Source organism: Brienomyrus brachyistius, chromosome 22 (genome assembly GCF_023856365.1).
Source record: "Brienomyrus brachyistius isolate T26 chromosome 22, BBRACH_0.4, whole genome shotgun sequence".
Lineage (NCBI taxonomy): Eukaryota > Metazoa > Chordata > Actinopteri > Osteoglossiformes > Mormyridae > Brienomyrus > Brienomyrus brachyistius.
In genome coordinates, this window is record NC_064554.1 from 11,907,592 (window position 1) to 11,922,502 (window position 14,911).

At 46.1% G+C, this 14,911-nt stretch overlaps 1 protein-coding gene across 1 annotated transcript; it reads left to right on the forward strand.

Moving 5' to 3' along the window:
* The first annotated feature begins 2,181 nt into the window (after positions 1-2,181).
* Positions 2,182-14,609, forward strand: fshr (follicle stimulating hormone receptor). The gene is made up of 10 exons (XM_048991104.1): positions 2,182-2,546; positions 5,178-5,249; positions 6,505-6,579; positions 6,850-6,924; positions 8,739-8,813; positions 9,470-9,550; positions 9,945-10,013; positions 11,623-11,697; positions 12,188-12,373; positions 12,539-14,609. Exons 1-10 carry the CDS (start codon positions 2,356-2,358, stop codon positions 13,659-13,661), a joined length of 2,022 nt encoding a protein of 673 aa, XP_048847061.1. The 5' UTR covers positions 2,182-2,355; the 3' UTR covers positions 13,662-14,609.
* Positions 14,610-14,911: the final 302 nt, after the last annotated feature.

Below are 14,911 nucleotides of genomic sequence, written 5' to 3' on the forward strand. Positions count from 1 at the left end.
AATGGCTTTTGGGAATTGTGAGGCCTTTCCGAGGATGAGTTGCATTGTATTGTCAAAATAATGTTACGTAATTACTGTCAGCTAGTTGAATAGAACTCAAGCCCCGCCTGAAAGGTGGGAGCAGTGTTTGAAAATGAAAACTGCTCAGATAAGATCTGGCAAGTGATCCGGGACCCGGGACCCCCACGTTCAGCTCCTCACCCAGGACCCCCACGTTCAGCTCCTCACCCAGGACCCCCGCGTTCAGCTCCTAACCCAGGACCCCCACATTCAGCTCCTCACCCAGGATCCCCACATTCAGCTTCTGACCCAGGACCCCCACGTTCATCTCCTGACCCAGAACCACCGCGTCCAGCTCCTGACCCAGGACCCCCACGTTCAGCTCCTGACCCAGGACCCCCACGTTCAGCTCCTGACCCAGAACCCCCGCGTTCAGCTCCTGACCCAGGACCCCAACGTTCAGCTCCTAACCCGGGACCCCCGCATTCAGTGTCTGACCCGGGACCCCCGCGTTCAGCTCCTGACCCAGGACCCCCACGTTCATCTCCTGACCCAGGGCCCCCACGTTCAGCTCCTGACCCAGAACCCCCGCGTTCAGCTCCTGACCCAGGACCCCAACGTTCAGCTCCTGACCCGGGACCCCCGCATTCAGTGTCTGACCCGGGACCCCCGCGTTCAGCTCCTGACCCAGGACCCCCACGTTCAGCTCCTGACCCGGGACCCCCGCATTCAGTGTCTGACCCAGGACCCCCGCGTTCAGCTCCTGACCCAGGACCCCCGCGTTCAGCTCCTCACAGTGATCCATCTCCTGTGTTTTGACCTGAGAAGGTGGAGTCTGCACTGCCTTCATCACGTAAAACTACACAGACACTTTTGTTTGCACAGGTCTGAAGCCACTTGCAGGCAATCAGACTATGATGAAGAACAGGAGACTTTACAAAGTGCCATAGAACCTGCTGCTGCTGCTGCTGCTGCTGCTGCTGTGGCTGTGGCTCCCTCACAGACGTGAAGCAAAATCCAGAAATACTGTCCCAACGACAACCAGTATGTGGGATCATTTGTAGATTCTATTTAATTTTCATTTGTACAACTGGTTAATTTTCTGCCAACTCAATTATAAGGATGAGAGAGAGACATAGAGAGAGACTGAGAGAGAGACATAGAGAGAGACTGGGAAAGAGACATAGAGACACAGAGAGAGACTGAGAGACATAGAGAGAGACTGAGAGAGAGACATAGAGACACAGAGAGAGACTGAGAGACATAGAGAGAGACTGAGAGAGAGACATAGAGAGAGACAGAGAGAGAGACTGAGAGACATAGAGAGAGACTGAGAGACATAGAGAGAGACTGAGAGACATAGAGAGAGACTGAGAGACATAGAGAGAGACTGAGAGAAAGAGAGCAGGAGGAGGCTGTTACTGTCCTCCATGTTCATCTGGGAAAAGCGTATCAGATTTCATGGCTATGGATCGTCAGAAATCAACCTTCCACCAAAGTGTTTTCCTGCCGTCCTTTATCCTGGCCCCCCAGGGAAGGTGTCGTGTCTTCAAGGTTGAAACATGCCGAACCCAGGAGGGGGCTTTCAGGGGGTGGGGGGTGGAGTGTCAAAAGATACAAGGAAAAACACGAAACAACGTTTGCTCCTTATCGGGAGTCCGGGGATCCAAGGTCTCTGATGATCATTTCTCTTCTCCCGACTCCAGCTGCTGTCAGTCTCGCATTCTCCTCCAGCACAGAGACACTGCACTTTTCCAGAATGACCGCAGCACAGCACGCGCACGCTGCCCCGGACGCAAAGGTGACGGCCAGGGGACTTACAGGCGTGACCGCTGTTCAGGTGTAGTCTGCCTCCAAAAAGCGTGGGTAGAAAACTTTCCTGCATGTCTAGGAACCATTTAGACACAAGTATATACGTGCAACTGCCGTGAATGTGAATTTACATACACTGCATACAGATAATCAGTGTGTTCATGTAGACACTGTGTTCATATACGCAGACATACAGGTGAAGGCGCTTGAAGACGTCAGGAGTAGATACACACATTGAGTACCTAAGACCATGGTACATATATTTACAGTGTAACTATAAGAACCAGTTACGCATATTTTGTGTGCATATAACCACTGCGCACAGTTTACACGTATAACATCTATGCTTGTAGTGCTGTAGAAATGCGACCAGTGCATTAGTGAGCACAGTAAAGTCATGATCCACGTGCAGCTCCCCTGATATGTAACCTCCGTGTACATCCGCACAGCATGTCTGTGTGACCACTGTCTACATGTAATTGCCGTGCGCCAGTGAGTACTGTGTATGTGTAAACGCACTGGCATGTAGAAGCGCACGCAAAGATGCCACGCCGGGATTCCTGCAGCACGCGTCAGTCTCCTGCAACGCTTCGGTTCTGCATCCTGCTGATGGGGGCCCTGGGGGCTGCGGGGACCCCAGGCTGCACGAGCGACGCCAGCAGCTGTTCTTTTCTCTGCCATGGGAGCGGCGTTCAGTACATTCCTGCCGGAATCCCGCCGAACACCACCAGCATGTGAGTAGCACGTAGCACGCTAACCACTCAGACTTCCTTTAGGGAATCACTTTGAATAGAATCTCACATTCCATGGAACGTTGAAGTTGATTTACTGTTTTTTTACCATGCCTGTACCCAGAAATGAATTTCAGGATAGGGAGGTTGGAGTCTAGCAAATTTTATTACCTGGTTAATGTCTGATTAGGAGCAAACAATCATTTTTTTTGGAGGGGGGGCAGTGGGAGGTTCAAACTCGTAATTTTATTTTGTAGCTACGTGCCTGCTTTTACCAATACTGAATTTGCCTCAGTAGGATAAAGCGATTAAAGACCTAAATTTAATAGCAGCAGAAATGGCTGCAAGTGCCTCAGTTTCCTGTCAGCAAAGGTGGTGGTGTGATTATTTTTTGTGCAGCTAAAGCTCGTATATGTTGTAATAACAACAAAAGCTAGTTCTCTCACTAAAATCCGAGGTTCAGTGAGCTTCATGAAAACAAGGTTTGCATTTAATGAGATCATTTTAAAATTCTTTTTAAAAATTGCTGTGGGAATCATTTTGATGTGCGTTTTGACATGAGTTGGCTCATAATGACCCTGTAAAGTATCCTGTAGTACAGTCACTGTCAGCCTGTCAGACACATGTATTTATACAATATGTATCTTAAATACTAAATAATATTATGTAACTTTTATGTGATCGACTTACAAATGATTATGTAATTTGTATCAAAACATGTTTGTGCTCAGTATTTTTGTATTTTAAAACTACAGAAAATACTTTGCCCAAAACTGCATCTGTGATGACATCATGTACACAAAGGATCGCGTTTGGTGGGTGAAAAGTGTTTGCAACAAATTCAGCAAACACGTTAAGCACTTTAATACTTACCTTTACATATGTTTGTTACTGGTAGGATAAGGTTCTTTTCATCATTGTAGCATAACCTACGTGCTAAAGCTAGCTAAAGTTAGTCATGTGCCACCCATAGAATGTGATTGCTAATTTGTTTCTTTGATTCACCAAAGAAAATCTATGATGCAAGTAAGGAAGCAATTTTATCACTTAAATTACAGTAGAATAAATATTTCTGATTGTGTCCTTATTACTTCTTACTACAAACTAGTTTGATTTGCCTTTATCTGGGTGTTCACATGACTTTTTGGGACATATCTTCACACTTCAAAATATTTGGTATTTTGTTCCATATCATTATACCTTGTTAAACAGTGAAAAGCTGTTCCTCTCATGCACGCCAGCTGAGTCAGTGTGCAGGTGAAGGAACAGATCAAAGACACCGAGGTAGAATGGAAGTCTGTGAGATATATTTTTGTATTTGAAAAGTTTATCTTGATACATTGCATTGCTGTATTTTGAGGTTTTAATACACTTATGTTTAAGGTATTTTGGATTTAAAATCAAAAGTACATTTTGCTCTATTTTTGCCCATCTCTGCTATCATTACCGTGGTACTAACACTAAGATATCTACATGGACCATGTGATAAGCAAGAGCAAAAGACAAGAAAGAAACAGGAAACGAGAATTCACCATCAAACTGTGATGCCCGCTCGATGCCCACTTGATGCCCGCTCCATGTGCATCTTTACATTAGCAGAAAGAAAACAGCTTAACTGAAGTTAAAATGGAGTGAACAGGAATTGATGCTCATGATCACAGAACTGCTTTGGCAAACAGGCTGCCACCCCCACAAATCTCACATTGCAAACAGGCTGCCGCCGCTGCAGATCTCACACTGCAAACAGGCTGCCGCCCCCACAAATCTCACACTGTAAACAGGCTGCCACGCCCACAGATCTCACACTGCAAACAGGCTACCACTGCCGCAGATCTCACACTGAAAACAGGCAGCCGCCGCCGCAGATCTCACACTGCAAACAGGTTGCCGCCACCGCAGATTTCACACTGCAAACAGGCTGCTGCCCCCACAGATCTCACACTGTAAACAGGCTGCCACGCCCACAGATCTCACACTGTAAACAGGCTGCCACGCCCACAGATCTCACACTGCAAACAGGCTGCCACGCCCACAGATCTCACACTGCAAACAGGCTGCCACGCCCACAGATCTCACACTGCAAACAGGCTGCCCCTGCCGCAAATCTCACACTGCAAACAGGCAGCCGCCGCCACAGATCTCACACTGCAAACAGGCTGCCACGCCCACAGATCTCACACTGCAAACAGGCTGCCCCCGCCGCAGATCTCACACTGCAAACAGGCAGCCGCCGCCACAGATCTCACACTGCAAACAGGCTGCTGCCCCCACAGATCTCACACTGCAAACAGGCTGCTGCCCCCACAGATCTCACACTGCATTACCTATTTTATTTGGACTATAAATGTCACGGTCAGTTGCTTGATGGTCTTTACAATATAAAGTATTTACATTAAACATGAAATCTACTACTGGGTTGGATGGCCCATCCTGGGTTGTTCCCTGCCTTGCACCCACAGCCTCCAGGATAGGCTCTGGACCCTTCGGCGTAGTGTTCAGGGAGAGTTAGCGTCGTGGTGAGATCCCAGGGAGATTCAGGCCGTTGACATTCCGCCGTAAACACAGACTGATGGACTGTTTCTTTGGCTGACTGATGATTTGAGGGTTACCTGATTTTCCACTGTCTTTCTGCAGTGAGCTGAAGCTGACGAAGCTGCAAGCCCTCCCTCCCCAGGCGTTCTATGCACTTCAGAAGCTTCACAGGATGTATGCCCCCTCCCTCCCACCTAACCACTTCCATACTGTAACATCACACTGCATCTCCATGCCAGTGCGCGATTTGCACTGAAACAGGAATGCAGACCAGTGCGCTTGTATCAAACTGCCCCCGGAGAGTTACACCCCACACAATGGGCTGGTCTTATAATAATACAGATATATTTATATACTTAATAGGTTTTTATGTCTTGTTAAACTTTTAACTAGCATGAGTAACATGGTGATTTGCAACTTGCATATCACAAATTACTTATTAATATTACACATACATCCAAATTACCTAAAGAATTTGCTGACATTTAGGGCTGCCCAACTTTTAAAAATCAGTATTTAGTCTTGTGAGCATGTTTAGTCTTTGACCTGGAACACTGAGTATTTTGGCTTACTGTGTCCAACACGTTTAAGAGGTGGACAAGATACAAAGAATCATTTTCAAAGCAAAGTCATCCAGTGAAGCATCATCCAAAGGATTATAATGTACATTTAATTTTTACTATTGCTGAGGTCTGTATTACTAAGCTGAGAAGATTTAATAAGATGCTGCTTAATTATCAAGTCACATCCTTTGAATTTTTATGCCTATTGTCTGACCGTAAACCTTATCTGTAAAGCTACAGATTTGTGACATTCTAGCAGGAGACAATAACAACAATAGTAATACTGCTGCTACTACTGCGACTACTAATAATAATCATGATTATTATTATTAATATACATTAAAAAGCAGCATAGCAAACCAGCATAGTAACTGAACTTCTTCCACTGACTGACGGAGATGATGAAATATCTTCATATTTTACGGGGGATAACAGTCACAGATTCAGATCTTAGGTTATGCATCATGCAGGTTTCCGGTTTTCCAAAAAGCATTAAAGACAGACTACATCCTGTAATGACCAATGGTGCCTTTAAAAGAAGCCAAAATTCACGTGGAAACACTTTACTTGAGGGGGTGCAAATAATGTAGTATTAATGTAGCTTATTGGATATATTAATTAACCAGAAACTAAGTGCTAGTTACATACCGATCCTATGTTCGTTTATTAGTAATCAGTCATGACCAACCATGTATTTCATGCAGTAATTAAATTAGATCATCATTTATACTTCAGTAATTACTTGTACCTTGTCAAGTAAAGTGTTGCCAATTATACTGAAAATGCACCTATATGTCCTGCTAGGAATGATGGATGTCATTTGGTTTATAACAAATTTCTTGTGGTCTTCTTGTTATACTGTTCAGTGAAGTGTCCAAAAATGGATTCCTGGAGCGCATAGGAACCTGGGCATTTGCTGACCTGTCCGAGCTGGCAGAGATGTAAGTAGCCTCCCTAATACGTGCTTCCCTGATGCACACTTCCCTGATGCACGCTTCCTGATGCATGCCTCCCTGATGCGTGCCTCCCTGATGCGTGCCTCCCTGATGCACGCTTCCCTCATGCACGCTTCCCTCATGCACGCTTCCCTAATGCGCTATCAGAGTGTGCATTCTGCCCATTCCGGCCTAATCTCAATCAGCCCAGCATACGGTGTGCAGCACCCAGATATTATCTTAGCGTCGATTTCAATCATTTGTTTCTTTTTACAGAACAATCACTAATTCAAGACATCTGGCCATCATTGACAAAGATGCCTTCTGGAATCTGCCAAAATTGAAATATTTGTGAGTGTTATTTATTTGTATAAGTTTGACTTTTAAAATCAGTTTTACTTCTCCCATCTTACACGTGTAAGATGTCACTAATATATATCAAGCGAGAATAAAATTAAAAGCTGAAAAGCATAGAGTGATCAAACAGACTCAGATGAAATAAAGTCTTCTAACAGTTTTACAAAATACAAGAAATGATAGATGACTCGACTGCGAAGGGTACAGTATGCATGAATATCTACAGACCATAGAATGGTGTATGAAAACAAGTCACGTAGCAGCTGATTCTGGGTCAGATCCGTCCACATTTACTTAAATATACATATGATTAGTCACTTACCAGGTGTGTAACTGATGCACTTAAAATCTTTGGGGCAATTGCCCCACATAGCAAGATGAGCCTGAATCCAATCCGGGCCAAATGTTGTTCAGAAAACGCCACAGATCTGTAAGCTGGAGCTGGTCTGGCCCATAACTACACCAGAGTAAAAAGTTAAATTCAGAGCTTGTTAAAGGTTGTGGGTTCAAGCCCTGCCTTCAGTGGAGAGTTCTGTACTTTAGCTGACATTGTACTGTGACCCCCCCCCCCCCCCCAGTTTATGGAGAATAAGATGGAGTCTGTGATGAGAAGCATTCTAATGTACCTGTGCTTCTGCTAATGAAACGTGGTTTAGCGTGGTTGCATGTCTGTGGGGCCTTGAGCGAGGCCTTTAACCCCCAGCTCCGGGGGTGTTCTCTGTGCTCTGACCTCAAAGCTATGGAGAGCAAGATGGGGAAAATAAAGAGATGCGTAGCTGTACTTCTGCAAATAAAAGTACTTATTGTAAGTGTCTATGGAGAAGAATTAAGTTGTTAATTGCACAGCTACACTTCATCTACACCATATAGCACAGTTAGAGGCCCTGCTCAAGGATGCACACACACGCAACCATTCCTTCAGGGCGGGGGTTCGAACTAGGGACCTCATGCTCATGAGTACAGAGACTTAACACACTGAGCCTCTCACATATGCTAAGGGAGAATCCTGGAGTCATATTTCACAAAGAAATGAAACATGCTTTATTAGCGCAAGTACATTGGTACACTTCTCTTTACTAAACCCTTTGTATACTGCATAGCCTTGTGGTGGGGGGCGGGGGGGCACAGAGACACCTAACACACAGAGCAGCTGCTGGGGCTTAAATCAGCAACCTTCCAATCACAGGCACAGAGCCTTAGCCCACTGAGCCACTATCTGCACCAGTTTGGATCGGATTTAAATTTGCCTTCTGACTCTGGTGCAGATACAGGCCAGATTGGGTAACATTCAATGTAAATCCGGCCCATATATGGTCCTTATCTGTTATAAATCCAGAAAGCGGATTCGGACCAGTATTGGTGCGTTGTGTAAAAAGACACTGGGGCAGATCAGGTTTACGGACCTGCAGCAATTGCTGAACAACAACGGGCCCGGATCCGGTGCAGATTCATCTTGCTCTGTGGGAAAGCATGGAGTATACATTTGTATATTCATAAAAAAGGATATTCCGTACATATTCAACGTACTTTCTATGTTTAAAGGGTATACTACATAAATCTGCCAGCAAACTAATTCCAGCAGAATGAGTAATACTTGGTCTTGCTGTAAGCAAGGTCTACATATTGTATACAATTTACAATTTTAAACTGCCAAAGAGTAAATGTTCTGCATGCTTGTTAGTTTGTGCTTAGTCTTTTTTAAGAATTATGTAAAATTCCACCTTAAGCGACATGAGAACGCCTCCGCGTTTATGCTTCTGTCTGGACACATCCATTTGTTCAGTACAAACGTGTTTGTGCATTTCCAGAACAATCTCTAACACCGGCCTCAAGCTGCTCCCCGACTTCTCGAAGATCAACTCTGCAGCATTTGACTTCTTGTTGTATGTCTCCTTATGCTTAATGGTACTGCATGTATGCATGTGATGGTCCTGTCATTTCTGAGCAAGAATTATTTAACGTATTTGCACAAATGTTTCTTCTTCTAAGTTGTATCTCTGTGTTAGAAGGTTTTATGAGATACTTCTGAAACAAGAGTTTCGTCTTAAATTATGTACAAAGCCTGGGTTATTAAACATCCCGTATGAAGATGAATATTATCGCAAAGGTCCTCAGCACCTTTCCATAAGTCATTCCCTTCCTTGGATTTAAACCTTACGCCATAAGCAGTCTAACACCACATCTTCTCTGTCACCTCCAAAATTTCCTTTGCCCTTGAGAAATATTAATTTATCACTTATTTGTAATAGTATTTGCTTATTAATGCATTATTCGGTAACACTTTGAGTGTAGTCATACCATTACTAACTAATTAACTAATTATTATTATTATTAATGGAATATATTAACTTTCTTGATTGATTAATGATGAATGAGCATGGGATCAGTATGTAGCTAACACTTAGTTACTGGATAATTAATGCATTAAGTAACCATGTACTGCTACATTATTCATGTCCCCCATTACTCGATGCTCTTGTAACCATTGGTAACGACATTGAAGCAGAATGGATGAAGTATGGACTGGCTTTGTTTGCAGTGACCTCCAGGAGAACATGCACATAGAAACCCTCCCCCCAAATGCCTTCCTGGGGCTGAGCACAGATGTCATTAAGGAGCTGTGAGTAAAGAGCTTCACTTCAGCTCGCCGTCACAAACCTGCTTGGGGTGATTTTTATATATATATATATATAAACCTGTGAATGATACAGTGGCTCCTGCACTCCAAAGGTTTGTAGTTACAGAAACCGCCATTTCTAAACTGCCTGTTGTGAATGACTGTAGGTGCGAGCTGCCTGTATGTGTGTGTACAACGGACTGGCATCTCATTCAGGACATTCCCGAGCATTGGGCCTGGCGAAGCCTGAGATAGACCAGCACAAGTGGCTGGAAGATGGATGGATGGGTCGATGGATGGATGGACGGACGGATGGATGGATAGACAGACCTGAAGAAGTGACTGAAGAGGGAAGAACACCAGGTGCTTTTAATAATTCCACTACACCTCCCCGCAGGAGACTGACCAGAAACGGGATCAAGGAAATTCAAAGCCACGCTTTCAACAGCACAAAGATGCAAAAACTGTGAGTGCCCCATTCCTGCTTATTTACACATTGCACATTTTATAGCAGCACCCCTTACCATCTTAACATGTGATTCAGGAGAAACAGGCGAGACACACCAGGCAGGTGATGAAATAGGGGAACAAAGGGGAGATGAATCACATGGGAGAAGCGTGCCGGTGTCAGGAAGGTAAAATGATGAATAAGAAGCAGCTGCCAGATGCAATACCATAACATACCAATAATATGGGGAAATTCACATTGCTGACAGACGGAATATACCATAAGTCCCAAAATAAGGGGAAATTCACATTACTCTATAACAAAAAACTTTTACATACTTCACACTCTTTACATAACAGAATTTTAAAATTTTTTACTGGCAGACGTTATTACACAGTTATAACTAAAACTTTCAGAAGCACTGAAGTTTGGTGAAATGCAACACATGCTATTTACTTGGCTACACATGAGACAGGTGGGACAGCGGAGACAGGTGTGACGTGTGGAACAAGTGTGACGGAGGAGACAGGTGTGGGGTGTGGGACAGAGGAGACAGGTGTGGCGTGTGGGACAGGTGGGACAGAGGAGACAGGTGTGGGGTGTGGGACAGGTGGGACAGAGGAGACAGGTGTGGCATGTGGGACAGGTGGGACAGAGGAGACAGATGTGGGGTGTGGGACAGGTGGGACAGAGGAGACAGGTGTGGGGTGTGGGACAGGTGCGACAGAAGAGACAGGTGTGGCGTGTGGGACAGGTGGGACAGAGGAGACAGGTGTGGTGTGTGGGACAGGTGGGACAGAGAAGACAGGTGTGGGGTGTGGGACAGAGGAGACAGGTGTGGCGTGTGGGACAGGTGGGACAGAGGAGACAGGTGTGACGTGTGGGACAGGTGGGACAGAGAAGACAGGTGTGGGGTGTGGGACAGAGGAGACAGGTGTGGCGTGTGGGACAGGTGGGACAGAGGAGACAGGTGTGGTGTGTGGGACAGGTGGGACAGAGAAGACAGGTGTGGGGTGTGGGACAGAGGAGACAGGTGTGGCGTGTGGGACAGGTGGGACAGAGGAGACAGATGTGGGGTGTGGGACAGGTGGGACAAAGGAGACAGGTGTGGGGTGTGGGACAGGTGCGACAGAAGAGACAGGTGTGGCGTGTGGGACAGGTGGGACAGAGGAGACAGGTGTGGTGTGTGGGACAGGTGGGACAGAGAAGACAGGTGTGGGGTGTGGGACAGAGGAGACAGGTGTGGCGTGTGGGACAGGTGGGACAGAGGAGACAGGTGTGACGTGTGGGACAGGTGGGACAGAGAAGACAGGTGTGGGGTGTGGGACAGAGGAGACAGGTGTGGCGTGTGGGACAGGTGGGACAGAGGAGACAGGTGTGGTGTGTGGGACAGGTGGGACAGAGAAGACAGGTGTGGGGTGTGGGACAGAGGAGACAGGTGTGGCGTGTGGGACAGGTGGGACAGAGGAGACAGGTGTGACGTGTGGGACAGGTGGGACAGAGGAGACAGGTGTGACGTGTGGGACAGGTGGGACAGAGGAGACAGGTGTGACGTGTGGGACAGGTGGGCCATTTGTGGCTCATTAGATATGAGCTGATTCTCTGCTTTCCTCTTTTCCTACACCAGGTCTCTCATGGGAAATCAGTTGCTGAAACACGTCCATAGCCAAGCCTTTGTAGGAGCCCAGGGCCCTGTCGTGCTGTAAGCAGTGTTTCTGCCTGGTTCTTCCCACATAGCCCGCTACCCAACATGCCCTTTACTGGGACAGGGGTAACACCAGTGAACTCCTCATCACTGAAAGCTGCAGCTTTAGTCTGCTGTCAATATGCCCTGCCCATGGCTTATTTGTTGTTTCTATACTGTCTGTTTCTCTAATATGCCAGATTGCTCCAAAATGACAGTTGATCAAATTTGAAAATACAGAACCAGTCAAAAATGTGGAAAGTGATAGTGTCACATCACATGACCTAGCCACCTGACCTAAATGTCTTTGTAATTATCCTAGAATGTAGAGAATAGTACACATAAAGCTTTCTATGCGTGGGTGTGTCCAAACATTTGACTGGTACTGTAAGTGTACAGCACACTATAGATTCAAGCATTTGGCACCTTGCTTTGCTGTTTGCGATAGTGCCACAAATACGTCATTCTGCTGGTGTGTGATCTCTGCTCCATGGTAACTGTGGCGCAGGGACGTCTCACACACTGCAGTCAGTGTCCTACCTGAGAAGATCCTGAAGGACATCAAGGTCCTGATAGCAAAAGCGGCAGAAAGGCTGAAGAAGCTGCCCAGGCCGGACCTCTTCACCCAGCTGACTGAGGCCAACCTCACTTTTCCCAGCCACTGCTGCGCCTTTGCCAGCTCCAGGAAAAACTCGTAGGTGGCCGCTGTTAGCAACCGAAGTACCCAGGTGGAAACCTGCACTGGAGCCAGTTTGCATGCTTGGCCAATATGGCCGCGTAAGAATTTGTTTATGTGCTCACAAGACCTGTGTTTACCCTCAGATGATGTGTGTGTATCACTTGTGTTTGCACGCTCCAGGTCCATGGCAAGCTCACTGTGCCACCTCCCTCAGATCCAGCAAGATGAGCCCTATTTCTTCCGGGATTTTTGCTGGAACCCTAACAAGGTGATGTGTTTCCCAAAGCCGGATGCCTTCAACCCCTGTGAGGACATCATGGGCTTTACCTACCTGCGCATACTTATCTGGTTCATCAGCGTGCTCGCTATCATAGGCAACCTGGCTGTGCTGACGGTGCTGCTCAGCAGTCGCTACAAGCTAACCGTGCCGCGCTTCCTCATGTGCCACCTGGCTTTCGCCGACCTCTGCATGGGCGTCTACTTGATCCTCATCGCCAGCGTCGATGTCCACACTCGCGGACGCTATTACAACTACGGTGTGGACTGGCAAACAGGGTCCGGCTGCTCAATTGCCGGCTTCCTCATCGTCTTTGCCAGTGAGCTGTCGGTGTATACGCTGACTGCCATCACCCTGGAGCGCTGGTACACCATCACCTTCGCCCTGCGGCTGGACCGGCGCCTGAGGGTGCGCCACGCCTGTGCCGTGATGACCGCCGGCTGGCTTTTCGCCTCGATAGCTGCCCTGCTGCCCATCGCCGGTGTCAGTAGCTTTTCCAAGGTGAGCATCTGCTTACCCATGGATGTAGAAACGGTGGCCTCTCAGGTCTACGTGGTGGCGCTCCTCCTGCTCAACGTGGCCGCCTTCCTGGTAGTTTGCGTCTGCTACCTGTTCATCTACCTGTCAGTGCGCAAGCGTACCTTCGTGCCCGCCAGTGCCGACATGCGGGTAGCCAAGAGGATGGCTGTGCTCATCTTTACCGACTTCCTGTGCATGGCTCCCATTTCCTTCTTCGCCATCTCGGCTGCCCTGAAGCTGCCGCTCATCACCGTCTCACATGCTAAAGTGCTGCTGGTTCTCTTCTATCCAATCAACTCTTGCGCCAACCCGTTCCTCTACGCCTTCTGCACTAAGACCTTCAAGAGGGATTTCTTCATCCTGGCAAGCCGTTTTGGCTGCTTCAAAGCCCGGGCGCAGATGTACCGTACAGAAACATCCTTGTTACAGAATGGTGGCTCGACTCCCACCCCCAAAGCATGTGACGGTACCCTCTATTCACTGGTGCCCATCAACCATTCACACTGAGCTATACACATAAGCAACAAAGGCCACACTTTTCTACACCCTATGAGAATACATGTTTTTCATGCCAATGGTTATATGAAGACTTTCTGATATCATCTCTGTAGCAGTATGGATTTTAAGAGGATGATCTGTATATTTATCTCAGGTTTTCACTGATTCAACGGCTCCATAGAAGTCAAGTTAAAATAGAAAACTAGAAGCAAAACAAAATGGCCACCTACAGATTACACCCACACATTATCTGAAGCTTGAGACCTGTGATGCTCTATCATTGCTGATTTCTTGTATTTGGGACGTGTATTGGCACATTAAATGCATGTTCTTATGGTGGAATGGTTCAGCATTTTCATGGGGCTGTGCAGCTCTTAATAGACTTCAAAGACAAAGTGTTCCTGTAGTGTTACAAATAAGGGGTGTACTCTAGCCTAGAGTTAGTTGGTTCGGTAACACTTGAGGGTGCACAAAAAATGTAGTAGTACACTCTTACTTAATGCGTTAATTAACCAGTAATTAATGTTACATATTGATCCCATGTTCGTTCATCATTAATCAATCATGACGGTACATGTATTTCATTCAGAAACTATATTAGTTCATGGTTTGTTCTCGAGTGGTGCCTGTATTGATGATATGCATATGGTGGTGCTGACGTATTTTCGGTAAAATTTCAGCCAGCTAAAGTAATACTGATAACGTTTATCAGCTAGCGGCAGCTAATGTTACAGGACAAAATGGTTTAGTTGTCGTTGTCTGATTTTGTAAAACTGCATTGTCCATGTGCGCCTGTTTAGGCACAATGGCTACAGTGTTTTTAATTGCATTGTCATTTAATTTAATTGCCTTGTCATTGTGGGGGAAAAAAATCATTCATCTGTGGCGTCCCAATGAAACACAACTGAACGGACGATGTCTGTGTTTATCTTTTCTCTCTGTAATCAATAAGCTTGTTCTGTATATTAACCATTTTCAAAATTAAAAATTAATGAATGAAAATGAAATTATTAGAAGATTAAAATCAAAATGACAGGTAATAATAGATTATAATGAAATTTGTATGACTCTGCCTGTGAAAGTGAAAGACAATGCAGAGTGAACACATTTGCTTTGCAAAAAACACCAGGGGCAGGAGACAAAGAGAAGCATCAACACAATACAGAAAGTATTCTGGCTGTAGAAAGCAAATGTCACAATTATTCCCTAGGAGAATGAGAAAGTACGTGCAGCCTCTGCTTCAGACGTATAGCTTGATG

Bases quoted from the DNA above. Each gene is read 5' to 3' on its own strand.
- fshr (XM_048991104.1), top strand. From the start codon at position 2,356: ATGCCACGCCGGGATTCCTGCAGCACGCGTCAGTCTCCTGCAACGCTT. The intron at 6,580-6,849 runs GTAAGTAGCCTC...TTCTTTTTACAG, and splicing joins CTGTCCGAGCTGGCAGAGAT to AACAATCACTAATTCAAGAC. The intron at 10,014-11,622 runs GTGAGTGCCCCA...TTCCTACACCAG, and splicing joins AGCACAAAGATGCAAAAACT to GTCTCTCATGGGAAATCAGT.